A 24,701-nucleotide genomic window follows, 5' to 3' on the forward strand; every position below is an offset into this window, starting at 1 on the left:
ACTTTTGTAATACTCAATAGAGTTTAGACACCTGTTACGCTGGAGTAGCTGAAGCATTTTTGGTACATGTCAACAGGCTGCAGAGATGTCAAATCTAAGCTGGACCAAAACAGGGGGAAACACCCCCCCCCCCGCCCATCCTGGCATTCTCCTATGTTGCGTGTTGCACACAAAGATCATATATACGGAAGATGAACACTGCAACTTACTTCCTTGCCGGCTATATCCACATTTTTCTTCTCGCCAAATCTCAATGGCTTCCTTGTTTTGCTCGGGAGTAAAAAAAAAACTTTAATTTGGCGTTTTTTTTTTACATTTGTTGTCTGTGCATCCCACCACACAACAGCTTTTAGCCATGTTTAATTGAAGGGTGTATGGAAGTGAATGGAGCGCTTTCCCCCGTGATGGGCGTGCCATATTCCATGCAGTGTCTCTATGTTTGATACAGAATTAGATGGGACGGCATGTTGTGTATAACAATCTTTATTTGTCTTTGTTGTCTTTTCAACATGGAAAACAAAGGAAGTAAAAAAAGGCAGATAATGTGCTGTGAGCTGTCCTATGATAACGATGAACAGAAATGTGCGTGTGAATTTTTTAAAGTTGTACATGTACATACAAAAAAGAAGTAAGAAAGTGACTATTTTACGAACAGACCCGGTGTCAAAAAGGAACCCGTACGGAAAGGTTGGATAGATCCAACTGCTGGGCTACCCTCAGCACATCTCTACCCCATTAAAAAGGCCATTTTGCGGCAAGAGCGACAGTACATAAGCTGTGCAAAGCTGTCCACACATCCTGGTGATAAAAAAGAAGACTACTTACTATAAACATGAAGTAGCCATTGCAATCTTTGATTTTTCAAAATAAAGGACAAATTCAGGAGGCATCCATGAAAATCGGAGATCACAAGAGTCGTCATAAACAGACACAAAATAAAATAGAGATTCAATGGGTCATAAAATATGGACATTTATATACTGTATCCCAAAAAAGACCCAAAACCTTAAATGGGCAGGAGTTTTAAATAGAGTACATTTAAAAAACGACGCTCTCTGACGTTCTCATAAAATCTAGCTTGTAGGAAAAAACACTATACTTGTAAGAATGGACTTTAGTAGAGAACAGTTCGAAGAGGCACAAATAAAGAGCTCAGCATCGAGTGCACCGCAGACGCAGAAGATGAGGAGAGCAAGAACCCAAATCTAAGAGTAGGAAAAGCAATGGGTCCTTAAAGTGTTCATGGCTGTCATCTTGGCTGAGAGCAGACTACAGACGACTAAAACTTATACATCCTCTTCCTCCTCTTCGTCCTCATAGTGTCGGTTTCGTTTGATCATTTCCTCCACGGTCGGCGCTTCCTGCTCTTGCCGCCGCTCCTCTGCCTCCCTGTTGTCCGCCTCCTCGCTGTCCCAGAAGCCCACGTCCTGCGACGACCGCCTGGCCTCCGGCGCCTCAGCCTCGGGCGACGACATGGCCGTGGGCGACTCTGTGGGCGACTCCTGCCGCTTCAGAGGGGGCAGCTCATCCTCCATGATGCCTCCATTCACTCCCACCATCTCCTCCTCTTCCATCCGCTCCTCTCCTTCCCCGTCGGGGGTGTCGGCGAGCTCTTCCGGGTCTGGTCCCCGGGGGGCGTCAGCGAGCTCTTCCGGGTCTGGTCCCCCGAGTTCTTCCTCTCGGCTGAGGCGAGGGTCTGGTGCATCTCCGTTCCTCATCTCCTCCTCCTCCTCCCCTGAGCTGATGTGGACGTCGTCCACACAGCTGTCATCATCGGTGGGCGTGTGGCTGTCCGGCGACGGGCCGCCGTCGGGCTGCAGCTCCATGCCGGTGGGCTCGGGGGCGGGGCTAGCCTCTCCGTCCTCCATAGCCGGCGAATCGGAGGGCGGGGGCGGGCTCTGTCGCCTGGCCTCGGGGGCGGGAGCGGCGTGGGGTTGGACGGCCAACGTGAAGGGCCGGCTGCGCTCCTTCAGGGAGGTGTTGCGGCGCAGGCTGGACAGCTCGATGGCCTCGGCGCTCTGCTCGGCGGACGAGGAGGAGGAGGAGTCTTCCTCCGGGGGCCACTTGGCTCGGACGGGCCTGCCAGCAGCGCCTCCTTCTGGGGTGGCTCCGGTGCGACCGGCCCCGCCGTCCGCCTCGGTCCGTGGCGGCCAGGAGATCTTCAGCCTGCGGGTTTCGGCGGGTCGGTCGGCCTTCTCTGCTGACCCCTGCTGGCCCAGAGTCTCCATAGTAGCTGTGAGGACGTTGACTTTAGCCAGCGGGGACTCCTCCACGCTGGGGCTGGACAGCTCCGAGGCTGGGGGCGGGGTCTGGACATTTGGCTTGGCCGGCGAGGGCGTCTCGCCCTCACTCTTTGTCTCCCACAGCTCCTTGTGGGGCCGGAGGCCGAAGCCCTCATCGTAGTTCCCCTTGGCCTTGAAGAGCTGGCAGAAGTGGGGCTTGCAGTAGACGCTGCTGTGCAGGGAGGCGTAGCTTCCCAAACTAGCCAGCAGAGGGAGACAAAGTAAGATGCATTTGGTTAATCTCTGGCTTTTGACTTTACCTAGCCGACTGCTTTCGTCTCCCTTAATCGTGTGTGTGTGTGTGTGTGTGTGTGTGTGTGTGTGTGTGTGTGTGTGTGTGTGCGCGCGTGTGTGTGTGCGTGTGTGTGTGTGTGTGTGTCTCACCTGAGCTTGGTGTTGCAGTGGGAGCAGCGGAAGCAGGCGTTGTGGAACACCTGCTGGTTGGCCACCAGCTTCTCCAGAGGATAAACCGTCTTCTGACACGACACACAGCTCTCCCTCACCGGCAGCTGGAAGTTCTGCTGCACACACAGTCAATTCATTTAATGTACACATAAACATGCATGTATCGTGTGCGTGTGCGCGTGTGTGTGTGTGCGTGCGCGCGTGTGCGTGTGAGAGAGAGAACCCACCTTGCTAGTCTTGGGCGGAGAAGAGTCTTTCTGAATAGACGATACTGGGGTTCCAGTGCTGGAGCCTGCTGGATTAGGAAATTACTGGTATGAGAACAGGCAGTGACACACTCTGAACACTAGAGGGAGCCATTTTACACACTTTAATTAAAGTTGAGTTCTTGACATTTTGGACATGGGCGTCTAGAATCTAGACTCTAGATAGATCCACTCTAATGAACACTTGGTGCTTGTCCTATCTCAATCTCCGCTGCAGTAATTGAAGAACAGAGATGCAGAGTAGGATGAGAACATGGAGGGTAGTTACCATTGCTGTCTGAGGTAGAACCTTTCCAGCTGTTGGATTCAGAGTCCGAACCCTGGAGCCAGAGAGAAGGTGGAGAACAACATAACCAATGAGTTCATTTAAATTCACGTTAAATTCAAGTGTCATGCACTCTAGTATTTTTGAAAAAGTAAGTCAACAGAAATGGAAGGCATTTGACCATAAAGCACACATGCAGTGACTCCTCACCATGTCCAGAGTGCACGGAGGTACGTTCTCCTTCTGCTTCCCACAGTAGCTGTCCAGCTGATCACTCTGTGAGGGACAAGAGACACGCGGCTGTTGGTGAAGATACACAGCACAAGATGGCTGCATGGACGCAGACAGAGATGATGGATTATAGAGACACTGCAACTTCCAGTCACTTCCTGTATCTGTGTGACGTGGGTTTCGCACCCTTAGGAGACTTGCTCGAGGTCCCCCTAATGATCTCAGATTATGACTGATTCTTTCGCCCCCATCATAATCATCAAAGAAATGTGGGCCCATTCTCCACAAGCCACATATCTTCTGAACATTCTGACACTAAAATTACATTTTTCAGACAGACAGATCAGGAGAAAATGTACTTTGTTCACGATCCGTCTCGGTCTCAGCAACACGCTCTCGTGAGATTTGGCAACAGCAGCCCACGTTAGCGGGGAGCGATTAGCTAAAGCTACATATGAAGTTCGCTGATGTAGTAGCTAAATCTGTGGTTGGAAAAAAAAAAATCAGCGAATATCTTAAGTTACAACTAGGTTGAGCTAACAAGGGGCAGTTTTGTGTTTATGTGTGTGACGTGTCTGGAGTTTTGGGAAGCCACGATCTCTAGCTCAAGTTAGCTTGCTAGGTCTGCACATTAACACTTCAAGGGGACAGGTGAGGTGACCACGCCCATTTAGGAGACCGGAGGAGTACCATTTCATACTATTGGCGGTGCCTGGGATGAGGTATCTCTATAGACCAAATCAGCGGGATGTTTACATTTACTTCCGGGTACCCCTGAGGTCCACACATTATAATGGCGGTGGACGGCACAAACTGACGTGTTGAAGACAAAAACAGACAAAGAAGACAAAAATGGTTCGTCCGTGTTGTGTTGTTGTTTAATATCATTCATAACAACACTTTCACTAACGTTAGTGGAGACCAGACTAGCTAATTTACCTGTTGGACCAGACTAGAGTAGACTTGAAGCTAAATTAAATTGACGTGGCGTCAGTAGCTCTGTCTGTACCAGGCTCTTTCTCGCCGAGAAGAGCCTGGTGACGCGAGGTTACTCTGTCTGTAACGTAAAAAAACAGCGAGTTTGACAGACAAACAAACGTTATTAGCTAGCTAACACTACATAAAACAAACACAGAAGAAAGGCTAGATACGTCGGACAAGCATGTTTACCAACCGTTTAACCATTTAAATTGAAAGTAGTCGGCCGAAAACAACGAGAGGGTTTGACAGCATTTATTTGACAACACGCACATTTAAACCTGCCGCCTTCCCCAAGTGGTACCCGGAAGTAAATTTGTTTACATGGTGACGTCACGGTGATTTGGTCTATAATCCATCATCTATGATGCAGATTGCCACACACGCTGACTTTGGTCTTAGTTATGCTACAAAAACCTTCCCTAGTGTTGCTACTGTGCTGATGAGCTGAGTAAATGAATGGAGGGACATAGCATAGTAGGTTAAGCGTATAACATGTCTGCAGCGAAGGTGTAGCAAGCCGCTGTAAGGGACTAGAGAAGGTGTAGCAAGCCGCTGTGAGGGACTAGAGAAGGTGTAGCAAGCCGCTGTGATGGACTAGAGAAGGTGTAGCAAGCCGCTGTGATGGACTAGAGAAGGTGTAGCAAGCCGCTGTACGGGACTAGAGAAGGTGTAGCAAGCCGCTGTAAGGGACTAGAGAAGGTGTAGCAAGCCGCTGTAAGGGACTAGAGAAGGTGTAGCAAGCCGCTGTAAGGGACTAGAGAAGGTGTAGCAAGCCGCTGTACGGGACTAGAGAAGGTGTAGCAAGCCGCTGTACGGGACTAGAGAAGGTGTAGCAAGCCGCTGTAAGGGACTAGAGAAGGTGTAGCAAGCCGCTGTGATGGACTAGAGAAGGTGTAGCAAGCCGCTGTGAGGGACTAGAGAAGGTGTAGCAAGCTGCTGTGAGGGACTAGAGAAGGTGTAGCAAGCCGCTGTGAGGGACTAGAGAAGGTGTAGCAAGCCGCTGTGAGGGACTAGAGAAGGTGTAGCAAGCCGCTGTACGGGACTAGAGAAGGTGTAGCAAGCCGCTGTGAGGGACTAGAGAAGGTGTAGCAAGCTGCTGTACGGGACTAGAGAAGGTGTAGCAAGCCGCTGTACGGGACTAGAGAAGGTGTAGCAAGCTGCTGTGAGGGACTAGAGAAGGTGTAGCAAGCCGCTGTGAGGGACTAGAGAAGGTGTAGCAAGCCGCTGTGAGGGACTAGAGAAGGTGTAGCAAGCTGCTGTGAGGGACTAGAGAAGGTGTAGCAAGCCGCTGTACGGGACTAGAGAAGGTGTAGCAAGCCGCTGTACGGGACTAGAGAAGGTGTAGCAAGCTGCTGTGAGGGACTAGAGAAGGTGTAGCAAGCCGCTGTGAGGGACTAGAGAAGGTGTAGCAAGCCGCTGTGAGGGACTAGAGAAGGTGTAGCAAGCTGCTGTGAGGGACTAGAGAAGGTGTAGCAAGCCGCTGTGAGGGACTAGAGAAGGTGTAGCAAGCCGCTGTACGGGACTAGAGAAGGTGTAGCAAGCCGCTGTACGGGACTAGAGAAGGTGTAGCAAGCCGCTGTACGGGACTAGAGAAGGTGTAGCAAGCCGCTGTACGGGACTAGAGAAGGTGTAGCAAGCCGCTGTACGGGACTAGAGAAGGTGTAGCAAGCCGCTGTACGGGACTAGAGAAGGTGTAGCAAGCCGCTGTGAGGGACTAGAGAAGGTGTAGCAAGCCGCTGTGAGGGACTAGAGAAGGTGTAGCAAGCCGCTGTGAGGGACTAGAGAAGGTGTAGCAAGCCGCTGTGAGGGACTAGAGAAGGTGTAGCAAGCCACTGTGAGGGACTAGAGAAGGTGTAGCAAGCCGCTGTGAGGGACTAGAGAAGGTGTAGCAAGCCACTGTGAGGGACTAGAGAAGGTGTAGGATGACTGGATTACTCACGCTGACCGAGGTGGGAAGGACTTCCTGCTTGGAGACGGCGGCCTGGTAGAGGGCCATCCTGTCCCGGAGCGGAGCAGAGTCTGCCAGGCTTCCATCTGACACAACAACACACAGACGCACACAACGTTGACATGTTGATGTCGAATAAAATATCACAATGGAAGCAACAGTTTTCCTAGTCAAAATATAGGTACAAATCTTTCACACTTTAGCTGTACATTTATAATCCTCTTCTCCCATTTAGAAATCTGTCCTCATCTTTGTCTACTCATGATGTCACCATCTGAGGAAAAATCTCCTTTGCCTCTTTTGCATGTTATATTTTAGGAAATGCAAATCTTATTTAGCAAAAGGTGCACGACTAGCGCTTTTTGATCAAGTTAATCCTGTCTGATATGGATTATGAGATTTTAATTTAAATGTTTTGAAATAGCCTTTCCTTGCTCGCTGTAGTTTGGAAAACCCACAAATGCACTGTGGGATTGTGCACAATCTGCATCTTCATACCCCCGTAGCGCTCTTTGGGTGTTCAGTATTATTTTTGTTGGTGTTCAGTATTGTTCCTGTCAGGCCCGGCCCAGTTCAGAGCGCGCGCGTGTGTGTGTGTGTGTGTGTGTGTGTGTGTGTGTGTGTGTGTGTGCTGGTGGTGAGTCAGCCAGGCTGCGGAGGGAGGGGTGCAGGAGGTCAGGAGGAGTCACCGCAGTTCGAGGAAAACACGGTTCGTCTCTTCCTGTGCTCTCTGAACCCGCCTGCTGATCACAGTGGTTCTGACCGGGCTATGGCGTCACTTCAGGGCATTTACACCCCCGCCCGCACTGCCGCACACAGCCAGCAGGATGTCATCCATCCAGGGGGGAGCAGCACCACAGCACTTGACGTTTTTGCAGGACATTGTCTGGAGCTGATTGCAGGACATTGTCTGGAGCTGATTGCAGGACATTGTCTGGAGCTGATTGCAGGACATTGTTTGGCGCTGATTGAATCTGGCTACAGGCCCGCAGAACTATTATCTAAGACCACTTGGACAAAGGCGTCCTATATTTGTGACCATGAGAGCAATTCAGTTTTTGAAGGTTTTCCAATATTTGTTTTTATAAATCAGCATTTTGTAAAGCTCCTTTATATATTATATAAAAAAAAGATCCAACATGCTTAACCCCATTTTCAAATTATTTTTTATTGAATTTATTTAAATATGTAAGTACCATTGAGATTTGAAAGAGAGGACATTTGAAATTTGAAAGAGAGATTTGAGAGAGAGAGGACTTTAAATATGAAACTTGAAAGAGATAGGACTTTAAATGTGTAAGTACTAATGAGATTTGAAAGAGAGGGCCCAATATGTTATTTATAATAATGTGCTATATGTATTAGTATAGAAGAACAAGACTACATTTTAATGCTTTACTATTGCATCATATAGTCCTAGTATAAGACACATAGGAAAATGCTACTTTAATGCAAATTTGCATTGTTAATCCTATGATAAGAATGCAAAGTTACGTGCGATCGCGCTCAATCTTTCAGGAAGTGTAAAGAGCACCCCCTGCGGGTGACCTGATGGAGCCAATTTAATTAGGTAATTAGGGCCAATTAATTAGGGCCGATACGCTGCACGGGTCATTCTGCTAGCAGATCCAGATCCTGGGGTAGCTGGCTGGGGGCGTGGTCAGGGTGGGGTAAATCCTCCCGTTCTCCCCATTCAGCATAGTTAGCATTTAGCTGCTAGCCCAGCCCAGGCAGACACGATCGGGGGATTTAACCAGTGCAGCAAACGCACATCTGAACAGATGTCTACTGTATGTACCTGCTCTAGAATCCCCAATCCTGTAGTGTAGAGCTGCAGCACGGTACTTAGTAGTAACATTTTGTGGGCGTTCCCACACAGACCGACTGTCTCTATCAAGCCCTCTGTTTCTTATCTATCTGTGTCCTCTGTTTCTTATCTATCTGTGTGTGTGTGTGTGTGTGTGTGTGTGTGTGTGTGTGTGTGTGTGTGTGTGTGTGTGTGCGCGCGCGTACCTCCTAGTAGCTGGTCCATGTTGGCGGTGTTACCTCCACTCCCAGTCTGCTCTCTGGACACCTGTTCAAACACACCAACACAGCCGGTCAGACAAAATCAGTAATCATCAGAGCACACATTTCAAATATCAGCCTCCATCATGGGTCCTGCATAGCCAAAGCATAACGAGCTGGTCCACACAGCACATAACGAGCTGGTCCACACAGCACATAACGAGCTGGTCCACACAGCACATAACGAGCTGGTTCACACAGCATAACGAGCTGGTCCACACAGCACAGCCATATGATGCTCACATGTTTCACCCGGCAGCAGAGACGAGATCAAAAGATTGTGTTGATGATGATGAGGGGAACGCAATGAGAGAGAGAGAGAGAGAGAGAGAGACAGAGAATCAGAGTCCAGCCCATTTTAATCCCCTTATGAGCTCAGAAGAGACAGAAGCCTGAGACAGAGACAGACAGTCTGTCCACAGCAGCCAGGACACACATTGGTTTACCGGATTTGGGCACAACAAGTCTGAGAGCAACTGTCCTAATCCCAGAAAGCACGCTCAAATCTCTTCTGCGGGACGGTCCCATTAAGGGGAAAAGCAAATAATGTTTGGTGATCTGGTGAAGTCAGATCAGCTGACAAGTCGCAACACGATTGGCCTGCCAATGTGTCTAGTCTAGCTGGCTCCTCACAGCGTGAGAGGCACACAGACACTGCAGTGCCCTCCTCCAGCCACTGGAGGGCAGATTTATTGAAGGCGGCTTTCACAACCAAAATTAAATGGTTGTAGATGAAAAAGAATACAGGTCTAGCATAATATTTGGGGGGTATTCGAATTTAAAAACTGCAGTTGAACACTGACTCTGTAGCCATGGTCTTGCCAAACGTATCCCTCTCTAAACACCAAGAGACCAAACAGGAAATAGGGCAGGTTTTGTCTGTCTGTCTGTCTGTCTGTCTGTCTGTAACTTGGTGGGAGGGTGTATGGGGGGCAGGACATGCCACTAATGCCTGGCATGACAGAACGCATCACAACAAAAATAGACTCCAAAAACCATCATCACCATCATAACAGATCTATCCCCCGAGGGCGGATTATCCTCCAAAAACCAGAGGTGAAGGGTCGGGGTGGGCGGGGTTTGAGACTGGTGGAGGCTTGTCTGTGTGTGTATGTATGTCTGTGTGTATGTCTGTGTGTGTGTGTGTCTGTGTGTGTGTATGCGTGTGTGTGTGTGTGTGTGTGTGTGTGTGTGTGGGGGGTCAGGCTGGTCTCCAGGAGGTTGGATCAACGCCGGGCCAGACAAAAGAATCTGCCCACTAATCCTGATGCTATTAAAGCTCTCATACAGTTTGACAGACCACCCCCCCCCCTCCCCCTCCTCCCTCCCTCTCCGGTGACACCCCCCTCCCGCCCCCCCCTCCCCTCCGGTGACACACCCCTACCCGATAACAATACCCCCCTCTTACATTAGGCCTCTCTCTCTAAAACAAAGACAGAAGGCAGACTCTGACCTGTGTGTGTGTGTGTGTGTGTGTGTGTGTGTGTGTGTGTACCTATACACAGCATTAAGTCAACAGCTTTTAAGAGCTTAATAGCCTTTTAAAGCCTGCAATATAACCAGCAGGCCGAGGAGCGACACAATAGCGCTGTTCAACTGTGAGCTGCCACAGTTTGAAAGCAGCCACTGACTAAAGTTTAGCCCAGTAACCTTTTAGAAGCCATTTTCATTACAGGTACTTTGCATCAACACAAGCCAGTCAGTCAGTCAGTAGAGCTGACACGATTAATCGATTAGTCGATCGACAGAAAATTAATCAACAACTATTTTGATAATCGATTCATCGTTTTGAGCACAATTTTAAGAGAAAAGGTCTAAATTCTCTGATCCCAGCTTCTTAAAATGTGAATATTTTCTGGTTTCTTTACTCCTGTATGACAGTAAACTGATATTATCTTTGAGCTGTGGACAAAACAAGACATTTGAGGGCATCATCTTGGACTTTGGGAATCACTGATCGTCATTTGCTACCATTTTCTGACATTTTATACACCAAACAACTAATCGATTAATCGAGAAAATAATCGACAGATTAATCGATTATGAAAATAATCGTTAGTGGCAGCCCTAAACCTTTCAGAAGCCATTTTCATTACAGGTACTTTGCATCAACACAAGCCAGTCAGTCAGTCAGTCAGTCAGTCAGTCAGTCAGTCAGTCAGTCAGTGTGCAGCCGTCGTGGCTTCAAAATAAAAGTCCTCATTCAGCCTGGAGGCAAAACACTCCCGACAGGGAAGTCAACACAAACAGAAATAAGTGAAAGTGGGAGTGCCGCGGGCCAGCGGCTATAAAACCGGTCTCAGTCAAAGACGGGCCTGTTCAGAGTCAGAACAAAGAGACCCGGCGGCTAACTGCCATATGCACGACCCGACTGAAACAACCCAGCGCGCCATAGCTACCTCTGTGAGGAAGAGGACGGACGAGGAGGAGGAGAAGATCCGTGAGGGATCGGAGAGTCAGCGTGGAGAAGATCTCATCATGGAGGGAGTTCAGTGGGTTCAGTCAGATAATCCAACACTAACTCAATTGTAACACCGTGGGGTCCAGGTTACAGCTATGAGAGAGATGGGAGTGTGGAGAGAGAGAGGAGCTATGGGGCAGGGCCTCTGGATATGGTTTTGGTTTAGGGGAGGAGGAGGAGGAGGAAGGGGAGGGAGCAGGTGTTCAAGGGGGGGGGGGGGGGGTTTGAGGGGGTGTGGCCGGATGAAGGTGGGGGATGATGACATGGCTAGAGGGAGGCGGAGGACGTGTGCCATGCGTGTGTGTGTGTGTGTGTGTGTGTGTGCGCACGTGTGTGTGTGTGTAAGCGAGTGGTGTTAGGGATTGAAAGGAGGGGAGGGGGGGGTGTCGCAGTTTACTGTGTCACGGTTCAGCAGCCAGTCTCTATAGAGAGGCAAAGTGACCGCCCACTTCCTGCTTCAGCACTGTACCAGAGATTTTTATCCGCCATTTATTTTCCCATAGACATTTGGTAAAATGCGTATAAAAAAATTGTTTTACTTGGTCAAACCAAACGGTTCAGATATATTTAGAATCGGGAGAGACCATAGAACATTTCAATCGCTTTCAAAACTTAAAAAAAACAAACATCCCAAAAATATTTTCTTTAACGCAAATCTTTTTACGTTTTGGTCAGAGTGAAATGTTCTATGGTCTCTGCTGTTTCTAAATATATCTGAACCGTTTGGTTTGACCAAGTAAAACTATTTTTATAAGCATTTTACGAAATGTCTATGGGAAAATTAATTGCGGATGAAAATCTCTGGTACAGTGCTGAAGCAGGAAGTGACGTTCACTTTGGCTCTCTATAGAGCGGCAGGCGTACAGGGGAGGAGGAGCAGCTGGCTGAGGGAGGGAGGGAGGGAGAGGATGGGTGGGGCTGGAACAGGGGGTTGTGGGGTTAGGATGGAGACAGGAGGGGCTGGGGGGGGTCAATTAATTTCAGAGCGCGTCTGCCTCATGACTGCATGAGTTTCCCCCCTGGGAATGGAGAGGGGGGGAGGGGGCGGGGCAAAGTAGAAAAGAGGAGAGAAAGAGAGAGAGAGAGAGAGAGAGAGAGAGAGAGAGAGAGAGAGAGAGAGAGAGAGAGAGAGAGAGAGAGAGAGAGAGAGAGAGAGAGAGAGAGAGAGAGAGAGAGAGAGAGAGAGAGAGAGAGAGAGAGAGAGAGGAGGACAGGGTCTTTGATGATGTGTTAGGACCGGGAGAAGATGATTGATGAGAGGAGGAGGGAGGAGAGGAGAAGAGAGGAGAGGGGGGGTCTATCTGATTCTGACAGAGGGGGCTATCTGATTCAGCCTCAGGGGGAGATGGTTGTCTCACAGGGTGGATCAGCCGTCTGCCCTGCAGAGGGGGGACTCCACAAAGAGTGTTTGGCGATACAGTGGAGGCCATTGTACGAGTCCCTCTCCACACTGCATCTACAGTACAGTGCTGCTGTGTAGATCTTGTGTTAGCACTCAAGGGTTCTCCTCAAACGCAACCGTGCGGCCGTGCAATAAAGCCAAATCCCTCCTACTTCCCTGTAGCGTTCCTCCAGCTCACTTTCAGAAGCCTACCTGGGAGGTCATTTTAATGAGTGTTTGGTGGTCATGAGTGTTGGTGGTGATGAGTGTTTGTTGGGGGAAAGTTTTCTTGTTCTTTTTTTAACAACGCAGTGTGACATCATTCTCCAGAGGTCTTTCTCTGCCAAGAACCGCTCCTTGGAGTTCACTTGAAATCTCAACAAAGATCATCTACTGTGATACGGATCAGCAGCTCTCTGGAATGATCCTGGTCTCTTCCTTGGAAATTCTTTTGTTTCTCCTTCTCGTTCGGTAAAATATTCACTGTGAAGAATAAGCGGGAATCGCTCACAATGAGAGGAGCGGCTCTTCGTCTGGGGGGGAACTGGCTCTGGCTGGTGTTTTTTAGCGGAGGTGTTGCGTCTCGAACGAGACCGCGCTCACTTCCTGTGCGAGATGGCTCACATCCTGTTCTCACGGCGGGCATCTACTTCGGCGGACAAATGAACACGGACATTGAAGAAAGAGTGGCACAGGTTTCACTTTCTGATGTCTTTGGCCTTTGCTCACTTTCAGGGACGCAACGGCTCAAAGAATATAAGAATGAATAATAGGTTGAATAATAATGTTGTCTGTGTTGCTGTTATTCAACTCCACGTGTACTGCGTTGGGACCAGTGTTAGGCAAGTTACTCCGGAAGTGTAATTAGTTACTCATTACTGATTACTCCTTTAAAAAGTAATACATTTACTTTACTTATTACTTGGTTTCAAAAGTAATTTGTTACATTACTCGTTACTTTACTATATTACTTTTGCTACGCCAGTTCCCGAAACAGTGACATACAACTTGTTTAACCAGCTCCTTTTACAACCGGATCCAATTTATTGGAACAATAAATAACCTTACAGGAGGAGTCGACAATAACATTCAGCCATACTGCAGACTTTTGATTTATTTGACTACCTAGGACAAAATAATTAATTTCCTTCTGGCAATGCAGAAGCCTCACATAGCCAGAATATATCTCCACACTTCCTTTTAGCGCTGTGCCAGTGCTGGAGAATGTAATGCAGTAACTTGAAGTTACTTAGATTAGTAACTAATATAATTACTTTTTGAAAATTGTAGTCCCTTACATTACTAGTTACTGGTAAAAGTAATAAGTTACTGCACAACACTGGTTGGGGACAGAACAGTATCGATACCACTAAGAAGACCTGAAACTAAATGTGATGGGGAGCTGGCTTCAGGCCAGACAGGAGGTGAATGCGTGTCCTGTCCTACTGATTCTCGGTATCAGAGGTGTTTTCTAAAAGGGCTTATTTCAAAAGCAGAAGTACGTCGTGGTTACGACTCTCATAATGACTCGTTATCTTCACTCTCTGTCATCAGTGAAGGAATGTTCCGTGTTGAGGAAACACTGCACAGGCTGTTCACACGTCACACCCCTCCCCCGCGAGGACGACTACCTTTTCATTTTGACGTGCCTTGAAGAAATGCATGACTCTGGGCATCCGGCTAGTCCACTTTTTGCTTTCGAGACAAATATTATACAAATTAGCTGCTTAGGGAGCGTGAAGTTCCAGGAGGCAGCAGCACCATGTGACCAGAAGCATGACTGCACTGGTGGGTGGTGGTGGTGGGGGGGTGGATCTGTGTCTTTGAAGACCAAGCAGAACTAAAACCCATAATGAATCCTCTCCTGTTTGAACTGGATCTATCGAGCCGGTGGAGTCTTCGGTCACGACCCGCGCACCTCGTTAACTTTAAGGCAACTCAATTGGAACAGAGTAAGACTTTGGAACCCAGAGTCGATCAGTCTGACGACTCATAAGACTCTGGGACAGACGGACGATATTTCGCGTTTTCCGAAGTAGAGCGGACGTCTGTGCCAAGATTAACGCTTCCGACTTCCGTGCACCGCGGTCATCGTTTACAGTCCGACTGACGCAAGAATGGAGTTGATCCATCAATACTTTTTGTAGGCGTTTTAGGGCCAGACGACAGATCACTACATACGAGACGACAGATCACTACATACGAGACGACAGATCACTACGTACGAGACGACAGATCACTACATACGAGACGACAGATCACTACATACGAGACGACAGATCACTACATACGAGACGACAGATCACTACATACGAGATGACAGATCACTACATACGAGACGACAGATCACTACATACGAGACGACCGATCACTACATACGAGACGACCGATCACTACGTACGAGACGCCGTCGGACTGTAAACGACAACGGAAGCGGAAGTCTTGGTGCGGACGTCCGCTCCACGTTGGAAACCACAGGAATATTGGACGTTTGTCCCAGATGCTGAATAGTCACCAGACTGAGAAGACTCTGGGTGGAGAGATTGGCGGAATTCCTGCACATGACAAAACACGCCTGATCACTTCTAACAGAAACACTTGGTCCTGCTCATCATCTGTCCACCACACGTGGTCCAATAAGCCTGATGGTTTAACTGAACTGGACTTGCCTTGTTGTCGGTCAGGTTCTTCTCCCCCTTCTCGAACATCATCTTGAGGCTGTTGAGGGGAACGTTGGGCTTCTCGGAGGCGGGCACTTCGGCCGCCGCCGCTCCCTCTTGCCTCTCCGGATCTCTCCTGGGCTTCTTCTCCATGGCTGCCGGTTCCTCGTCAGCGGTCTGGTGCTCAGACTGCCTCTGGTGGTCCCTGCTCTGGAGATCCTGGTCGTGAGAGCGGCTGGTCTGCAGCGGTGGCTTTGGACCTGCGGTGTGGTTCTGGGGTGCGTGCTGAGGCTGGGCTCTGTGGCTGGACGACGGTGGCTGCTGCTGCTCCCAGCGTTTCTTTAAAACACTCAGATTGCCGGTGCGCAGAGTGGAGGGCAACGACTCCGACACCTAGACAGAATAAAAAAAATAGGAACTCACGTTATGGTTCCTCTTCAGCCTTGGTTCCTCTTCGGCCCTGGGACCCAAAACTGAGCACCTCACCCCATTAAAAACACACTGTCGTAAGAACTGTGACCCATTTTGTGTCAGGATCAACAAGTTAAGAACTACGGGAGCTCAGACTGATCAAATCCATTAGTACGTCCTCTGATTACTGATGTCCTCTAATAAATCTCTTATTTGTTTTGGCCTCCATGACGTAGCAGATGGATGGGATTTAAACATCAGAACAACTGAGATAACGGAGATAAGTCCACATTGACGGGCAGATGCCAGGTTGTCAGCGTGGACACAGGAAAACACACAAATCAACTCTCCTCTCCTATCTCAACTTGCTGTAGCAACAACCCCCCCCCCCCCCCCACACACACACACACACACACTCACTACCTCCTCCTAAACTCAACTGAACCCGTGTTCCCCCCATAAAACTGGAACTCATACTGTATCTAATTTAATGCCTGTCTAACTGGGACTGGTAAATTGATGTAAATTCCCTGCACATTAATGCCTATTTAACTTAGCCTGTACATTTCATGTACATTCAACTCTTATCCAACTCTGACTGTAAATTCATGTAAATCCACTGCCTATTTAACATATATTTAACTCAGTCTGTAAATCTCATGTAAATCCAACGTAAATTCATATTTATCATCCACAGAACACTTCACCACTCATGTACATATTGTATCTATTTACTCAATTTGATTTGATTGCACTCGCAACTTTGCGATAGCCGTTAGTTATCTTCCTACTTCTTATCCCTGTATATTGATGTAACCGCTACGCTGCATACAGACACTAAGACAAATTCCTCGTATGTAACTTGCATACTGTGGCAATAAAAGTGATTCTGATTCTGATTGGAAGCACTAACTCATCTGCTGCCTGAGGAGGAACGAAACCAACCTTTAAGAAATATTTGCAAATGTATAATTAGACGTAGGTCTGATGTCTACCATGCAAATGACATGCAAATGTATATATTATATAAGAGGACAGTATATTCTCTTCTTACCAGCTGTTCACTGTGCGTGTCTAAGACAGACAGACAGGCACTTTAAACAGAGGGTTCGTCATCGACCATTACTCAACACAAGTCACACACTGTACTCGTACTGTCACACACACGCACACACACACACACACACACACAGTACTCGTACTGTCACACACACACAGTCTCACACGCGGTGTACAAATATGATGACCTAACTATTTCGGATGCTAGCCAGTTCTCTGAATCTGTTCTTAGTTTGCTCAGTGATTTCATTTTGCTCAGTGATAACTCTACGCCACTTGATAAGTCCCAACTGCTGGATGAAGCTAGAAAAAACACAACATCCTGACACAACTTCAAAACTATAGGTTAGCATTCAAGTAAAGTCACGGCGAACTTAAAAAAAAAAAAAGACCGAAATACAGATAACTGCACAAGAAACAAAAGAGAAAGCAAGTCAAACATGCGCGGTTTAAACCTGGATCATCTAGATAGAGAGAGAGAGAACACAGAAAGACTGAACAAAAGAGCTGCATTTTGCCAAAGAAACGTGTAAAAACCTGAGAGGAGAGGAGGGCTGACGACCTGCCTGTCCAGTTGGCGAAGTGAGTGTGTGAGAGTGTGTGTGTATGTGTGTGTGTGTGAGCGTGTGTGTGTGTGAGAGCGTGTGTGTGTCTGCTGGCCGGCTGGAAACGCTACAAGCTGTCCCAGATGTGCGAGCAGAGGAGGCTTGAGAAGTGATCAGGAACTAGCCCCCACCCCCCCTACACCACACAGAGAGAGAGAGAGAGACAGAGATAGAGAGAGAGAGAGAGAGAGAGAGAGAGAGAGAGAGAGAGAGAGAGAGAGAGAGAGAGAAGGAAACAGAGAAGGAAACAGTTTAGGAGGCATGGGGGAGGGAGCGAGAGCAAATCAGAAACAGAGAAGTCAGTGAGGGAAGTCCAGGAAATGAGAAAAAGGTGCGCGCGTGTGTGTGCGAGAGAGAGAGAGAGAGAGAAAGAGAGAAAGAGAGAGAGAAAGAGAAGCCAAAACAAGGAAAAGTACCTGGTTCTCAAACTAGCTTCACATATAACTAAGCAGTGAGTCATACAAGAAGTATAAATCATATCCCTGATAAGCCTTATGGACTAGCCCTCATCTCTGATATTACTTTAAGAGAGGTAAGAGGGGGTGGGCTCACCAGCACCACCTCTGGCTGCCTCCCTCCTCTACACCCTCTCACCTTTTCTCAAAGTCATTCATTTAATTTGCTGTAGTGACAACAGTTGTTTTTCTCTTTACTCAAATTGCCCCAGCAACATTTCAATAATATAAAAAATATATATATATAAAAAACTGCTTTTGACATACAACATATAAAATATAAAATGCAGGGTTTGACACGTGTCTTTAGGATGACCCAACAAGTTGATCAACCAACTAAACGTCCTGCATTAGCTGTCATTGTGCTTGTGGACGTGAGATATTTCAACATTGTTTTACAATGTTTACAATTAATACTGTCTGCTAGCTTAGCTTTCTTCTTCCTCTGTATGAGCAGTGAAAGTTACATGTTGCCCTTGTGGTGTTAAATCATTTCAGAAAATAAAAGAAATATTAGAAAATAGCACATAGCCTACATTAGCGATGAATCGGTTAACATATAGTTTGATCGATCTAATTCTTAACGATCGATTAATCGATTGTCGATTAATCATTAACATCCCTCATGCCAATATGGCTGGCCAACTTTCACCAGAGCAGAGTTGCTGCTTTATGTTCAACATATTACCTTCAGATTAAAGTCTCTACTACTGTGGACAAACAGGCGTGTGTGTGTGTGTGCAGGCGCGGACTGCATAATCGGGCACGTCGGGCAAATGCCCGGTGGCCTGGCCTGGCCTGCAAAAAAAAAAAAAAAACAGTAGGCGCCGCCTACTGGTTTACTAGTGGTTTTATTACTTTATTCAGGGTTAAAGTGGGTGCATCTCATTGTAAAATTGGACTCGACCCAAATTGGGCTTCAAATGGCCCAAATTGGGCTTCAAACGGCCCAAAATTTTCACCGCCGCCCCTCGGACGCCGGCACGCGCGTCGGCCCGTATCGGCCTGGCCTGCTTAGTATCTAATGCCCGGCCTGAATTATAATGCCAGTCCGCCCCTGTGTGTGTGTGTGTGTGTGTGTGTGTGTGTCGTATTGAATCTGGTAGGTACCATTTTCCTCTTGTCTGCGTTGCCCTCCTCTGCTGCCATCTGGTACCTGAGGAAGACACATTGGGAGAGGAGAGAGTGATCATTACAAACCGTGACAAAGTAAGAGAAAAGCATCGCCAATACAGAACCGCAGGAATGAGTCTGGAAGTATACTTCCGGAATTTGGGTTCAGCAGGAGAATCTTCACAAACGTTAATCACTTTTATGACTTTTGGAACGTAAATGCATTTTTTTTTAAACGAGATTTAAAAAAACGATTCAAACGACATAAAAGTGATTAACGTTTGTGAAGATTATCCTGCTGAACCCAAATTCGCGTTCCCATAAACTTTTGTTAACCACAGACCTTATTTGAGGCATTTTTTAGTGATATCCCCATTCTAAAACCCCATTCACTTTTCCACTGATGAACCAAAATGGCGGCGATTTCTGGTCAAGCCTACAAAAATACGTCATCCCTGCGGTATTCTATGAAGGACCTTTGACCTGCGTTCTTCCTGAAATATGATTTGAAGAATCTAGATGGAAATTCTTCAGCCCACATGACGCTTTACAGAAGACACAAAGGAAGTGGGCGTGGCAAATAGAAGAGATACTTAAGATTCAACTTTTGTCCACCTCCGTTTCTAAACTTTTTTTTTGTGATCAACTTTTTATTCTCCGTTTCTAAACTGAAGGCAGACTAGATTTAGTCTTAATCAAAACGTCAAGAATAGAACTCTCTCTCTCTCAAACAGTCACCCCACAGGCATTCCTGTGGTTGCATCACGTTGGCCTGGGAAACAGTCCATGTATTGAGATTTTATGGGGTCAAATCTAGGGTTAGACCGATAGAGCAGTTTACCAATCAGGCCGATATAAGAGAGCCAAAGTCAAGCCCACTTCCGGTTTAGGCATGAGCACCAAGAGATTTCATCTACCATTCTTTATTTTACCAGACATTTCTTAAAATGCTTATAAAAAAATACAGATTCAGCTATATTTGTAATCACGAGAGACCATAGACCATGTCACTCAGACCAAAACTTAAAAAACAAAACATCTAAAAAACGTTTATTTTATTTGATCTGCCTTCTTTCTTTTTTTTTTTCGAGTGAAATGTTCTATGGTCTCTCCTGATTCTAAATGTACATAGCTGAATTGCTTGGTTTGAGCAAGTAAAACTATTTTACAATCATGGTGCATTATGCCTAAACCGGAAGTGGGTGTGACTTTAGCTCTCTATTGGCCTGTATGAAACATGGAATATTGGCCAGTTAGTATCATATGGAGGAGGTTCCTCGACCACAGCTGCGTAAAAACACTCTGTAAAACAGTCAATGAAATTTGATTTTCTGAGTGCGTTTCATTTAATTGTGTTGTTTTTTCTTATTACTTTTTCTTATTTTAAAGGCCTAATATCACAGACCCTGCCACAAGAAGTGTGCTAACCACCAAAAATACTTATCCGAGTTTCAGTTGTAGTGTCCCATCATGATCTAAATACTGTTTGTGTTTTACAGACTTTTCTACCCTGCCAACTTCCAAGAGTAATATTCTGGGGGAAATTCTTGTCATTTTTGTCATTGTTTTGTCATTTGTCAATTTGTTGTAATATGTTGAGCTAATTATTTAATCCAGCTGGTAACTGTTTGATTTGTCATTTGATATTCACTTTGTATTATTGACTTTGGCTTGTACTGCAGAAAACCATGGCTTGGATGGGAGAAATAAAATAAATCTCTGCTGATGCAACATATGAACATTGTCTCAATGCCTCTTTAATTTGAGACCCTCAGGCGGTCAGCCAACTTCAAAACCAGAGAAAATGTGTAATAGTTAGATTTATGATAATTGAATACTGGCACAAATACTGGCTATTGACAGCTTAGATATCAAAATACCTGTACTGGCTCCTCAAAACCCATATCACCTGCACTCTTGTTAAATCAAACTTATTTAGTCCTCACTACCTTTCATGACCTTTGTTGACCTTCTTCACTGTAGGCTACTTTATACAATAATAAACTAATAAGGTGAACTGCTCACTGTCCTTGAGGAAACATCTACTCCCCTACACACAGACAGAACAGCACTATCTCCTAGTGGGCAGAAGTAGTAAATGCACGGAGGAAACTTCCCAGCATGCAACCATCTTTTCAATTCCCAGAATTAGTAACTTGACACCTCGTGCTGCGGTGACAGGTACGTAATGAGGAAGGTGCTTTCATAAGAAATTCGCCTACATTTTTACTCAGTCAACTTTATTTATAGAGCACATTTTACAACGACGAGTTGTAAAATGCAAGTCTGTAATATAGCACCACAACTGGGAAATGAACCGAGTAACTGTTTGGGGCTGCTGCTGACGTTATGGATGAACACAGTTTGACAGAGAAAGAGGAAACTGAAAACAGCTGAGTGTTGCGAGGGAGATGGAGACCCATGACCTCATTACAGACCATCAAAAGAGAGAAGTGAGAGAGACGACAGGAAACAGACGAGTGTCTCATCTGTTGAATGGCTGCCGGTTAAATTATTAACCTGGTGGCCGGCGCCAGAGTGAGAGACAGAGCCAGAGAGCCAGAGAGAGAGAGAGAGACACCAAGGCACAGAGAGAGAGAGAGAGAGAGAGAGAGAGAGAGAGAGAGAGAGAGAGAGAGAGGGGGAGAGAGAGAGAGAGACAGACCAAGGCACAGAGAGAGAGAGAGAGAGAGAGAGAGACACACCAAGGCACAGAGAGAGAGAGAGAGACACCAAGGCACAGAGAGAGAGAGAGAGACACACCAAGGCACAGAGAGAGAGAGAGAGACACCAAGGCACAGAGAGAGAGAGAGAGAGAGACACCAAGGCACAGAGAGAGAGAGACACAGAGTAAGAGAGAGAGAGAGAGAGCAGCACAGAGAGAGAGAGACACACACACACACACACACAGGCACAGAGAGAGAGAGAGAGAGACACACACACACACAGGCACAGAGAGAGAGAGAGAGAGAGAGAGAGAAAGAGAGAGAGAGCAGCACAGAGAGAGAGAGAGAGACACACACACAGGCACAGAGAGAGAGAGAGAGACATAAGGCGAGAGAGGGAGCTGGGACTCTTACTTGGAGAAGCGCTCTGCGATGGCGTTGTTTTTCCCCCTGGCAGAGACGATGGACATCTCCTTGGCGGTGACCCTCACTGACTGAGACGCCCACGACCTGCGGCTGAACGGAGCGACGGAGGCCATCTTTGTTGTGTCTTGTCCGAGGAGTCAATAATCTGTCTGTCTGTCCAGGGACACGCTCTGCAGCTCTGAGGGGGGCGGGGCAAAAAAAACAAGGACCAATAATTAGCCAAATGACAAGTAGTAGTATAGATGGGAATTGACGGTTATTTACCTATAGCTTTTCTACAGATACCAGCGCAGACATAATAAAAGCACTCCGAAATCCTTCACTCAAGCGTCTTATTTTGGGATGAAAAGGGTGACTCTCATCTAAAAGGTGTAGTTTGCATTCCTGAAAGTAACCTCACCAAGAAGTGACCAGTCCATCTATTCTACTGGTGTGTCTCCATTCCAGTGTGGAGTGTGTGGTGGACTCACCCTGGTGTCTGAGTCAGCCCGTCAGGAGAGTGAGTAACACAGCCATTCACCATCTGTTCTGTTCCCCCTGTGACACTGCTCTTACTTACTGAGCCCCGAGGGCAACGAGCAGCAGACCAGACAACTGATACGCCTACACACATCACACACAGACACGCTCTTAAGGCCCAATGGACCCTTTTCACGGGGGCCGTTATGTGTCGAAAAGGCAGAATAAACACAGGTGCAAGCAAAACACTATAATGAGTTTCCCAAATTCCAATCATGGAAATTTGAAACCCTCATGAGTGTTTTGCTTGCACGGTGCACCTGTGTTTACCCCGCCTTTTCGACACAAAATGTAAAGACGGAGACGGACAGAGCCTTCTGTCCGTACTCTGCGTTCATTTCGTGCGTTTTCTGTCCCGTCATCTGAAAGCTCGGATACGCATGAAACGCAGCAAAACCACATATACACTCATGCATTTGACTCTCTACTGCCCACTGGTGGATGTATTGCTGAACATGATCCCAACGTGAAAGACGCGTGGAAGTATGTGGGCAGTGACGATTACACCGTTTGGAACAGACGCATCCATTTACGCATGAACATTGAGTAAATGAGCCATTACGCACATGCACTTTCACAACACACACACACACGTCTCTACCTGCCTCGCTCGTCCACCAGTGCGTAACGTCACCGCCTAGAGGCCGGGGCAAGCAGGCACACGCAGCAGCAGCAGCAGCAGCACCGGCATTTAAACAGCAGTCAAACTGTCACCTGTGAGTTTACACACGCTCCAGCTGACGTGCACAATGGAGGTTCGAGGAGCGGCCCGGTGCTGGTCTCGTCTCCGACTCGCGGGCTCGTCGTTCAGCAGGTGGGCTATTATTGTGGGGTGTGGCCTAAATGGGGGTTCGTTCACCAACCAGGAGTCGTTTTGGAAGCGATGCGCACAGCGGCACAAAGAGGACTCAGAAAGAAATCAAGATAAGCCTCTCTCTCGCGTACTCTGACGTTCCAACAACGCCCAACAACCACTATCAAGCCATCTTCAAAATGGTCACTGGGACATAGGATTCCCATTGTGTCCCTCCCAGGTCCAATACAAAGGAAGAGGACAGCATATTATTGTCCAGGCTACTAAACGCAGCCCACTTCTGTCCTCCCGACTCCCCGAGAGACCCAAGCGCAAACAAAGCAGCATGTAAAACTCAATGCAGCCTATGCAAAGCCAAGTTTCAAAGGCTTGGGCGGAAAACTGCAAAACCATGACAACCAACACAGTAGAACACAGCAGGAGCACAACGTCTATCTATGCAAGCTGGCGTGAGTTTAAAAAGAGGGAACGGTCACCTGTGTGCTTGTATTGAATCTATCAAAGACACAAATAACTTGTGGTTAAGATGCTGAACAATTCCAACAAGCTTAACCTGCCATTTCCCCCTCATTAGCCAGTCAAATTCAACCCATTATTCTATAACTTTAACACAAATCCTCTTTAAAATAACATCACCTACCTGTAAATGTCTGTTATTCCAAGTCGATTGACTCGTTTCTGTTTTAGATGTCCAGCTCTTTACACCTTCTCTGATTCCTCTCAGTAGTCTTAACAATCTTGCTTCAGACCGGTGCGCTTTTTGACTAGATAGGGAAGCGAGGAGGAGTCCAACCGCTCCTTAAAACGCCTCTCGGCCAATAGGCGCGCGGCATTCACCTCCACCTGGGCAGGTGAGAGCACTTCCCGTCCAATCGGGGCTGCTGTGTGAAGGAGAGCAGCCTGGAGGTATGTCTGGTGTTCCTGGTTCCAACACAACATGGCAGCAGGGGGGGAGGGGGGAATCCCACAGTGGATTCCTGGAAGCTGACTGAACTGCAGACTCCTGACTGCCCACTTTCACACAGGGTCAAGGGTTGAGATAGGATGTGACTCACTCACATTAACAACCTCGACTGACTCCACTAGAGGGAGGGAGGGAGGGAGGGAGAGAGGGAGGGAGGGAGGGGGAGATGCTGAACACACAGATAAGATGTTTTTTTATTGCAAAAGACAAGAGGATGATGATAACTCTATAAAGCCGTGATTCTCAACGTTTTTCATTTAATCACATTTTGTGTCACAGATCCCCAATCTGAAAATGTGCCCAGGATTCCTTCCGTGACTATCTGTATTGTAGGTTGAGCGATAACAGTGTGACACTATGACCAAAACAGTCACATTCTCAAATTGTTTTAACATCTTGTCAATTAAATAATGGTGGAGTTTAAAGGAGCACTCTGCCGATTTTCAAACCGCTTTTTGTATCATTACAAAATCTGTAGTATCATCAGTCATCATCATCAGTATATAAATGGGAGCTAGGGCTCTGTTTGTCTGTTTCTCTGTCTGTCCCATGTCCCACTGATGACATCATCAGTGATGTCATAAATTCACTCAGACACACACAAAATGGTGATGTCACTGATTACATCACTGATGATGTCATTAATGATGCATAGGCATTGTGACATCACTGATGATGACACACACACACACACACGAGAGCGACTGAGTGATAGGGAGAGG

The 24,701-nt window shown here is 47.2% G+C and overlaps 1 protein-coding gene across 7 annotated transcripts; it reads right to left on the reverse strand.

The window, feature by feature from the left end:
- Positions 1 to 473: 473 nt before the first annotated feature.
- On the reverse strand, positions 474 to 23,782 carry lima1a (LIM domain and actin binding 1a). 7 transcript variants are annotated; one of them, XM_083656835.1, is made up of 11 exons: positions 23,656 to 23,782; positions 21,671 to 21,860; positions 18,588 to 18,633; positions 14,957 to 15,340; positions 8,392 to 8,452; positions 6,370 to 6,464; positions 3,429 to 3,494; positions 3,222 to 3,273; positions 2,915 to 2,979; positions 2,667 to 2,800; positions 474 to 2,481 (listed from the first exon to the last, which is right to left on the reverse strand). In XM_083656835.1, exons 2-11 carry the CDS (start codon positions 21,793 to 21,795, stop codon positions 1,287 to 1,289), a joined length of 2,223 nt encoding a protein of 740 aa, XP_083512961.1. In that variant the 5' UTR covers positions 21,796 to 21,860; positions 23,656 to 23,782; the 3' UTR covers positions 474 to 1,286. The 7 variants fall into 7 exon arrangements, with proteins under 7 accessions (XP_083512961.1, XP_083512960.1, XP_083512959.1 ...); XM_083656834.1 differs by having other exon boundaries at positions 2,667 to 2,803; XM_083656833.1 differs by having other exon boundaries at positions 2,915 to 2,982.
- Between the last annotated feature and the right edge of the window lie 919 nt (positions 23,783 to 24,701).

Source organism: Poromitra crassiceps (genome assembly GCF_964638095.1).
Source record: "Poromitra crassiceps genome assembly, chromosome: 20".
In the NCBI taxonomy this organism is placed as follows: domain Eukaryota; kingdom Metazoa; phylum Chordata; class Actinopteri; order Beryciformes; family Melamphaidae; genus Poromitra; species Poromitra crassiceps.

What these genes read in the sequence shown, in the direction of transcription:
- lima1a (XM_083656831.1), bottom strand. Translation starts at nt 21,795, where the DNA reads ATGGCCTCCGTCGCTCCGTTCAGCCGCAGGTCGTGGGCGTCTCAGTCA. An exon ending in ATCGCAGAGCGCTTCTCCAA is followed by an intron (nt 18,634 to 21,670) that starts GTAAGAGTCCCA and finishes TGTCTTCCTCAG; the next exon opens with GTACCAGATGGCAGCAGAGG. An exon ending in CATGGACCAGCTACTAGGAG is followed by an intron (nt 6,465 to 8,391) that starts GTACGCGCGCGC and finishes TTGTTGTGTCAG; the next exon opens with ATGGAAGCCTGGCAGACTCT.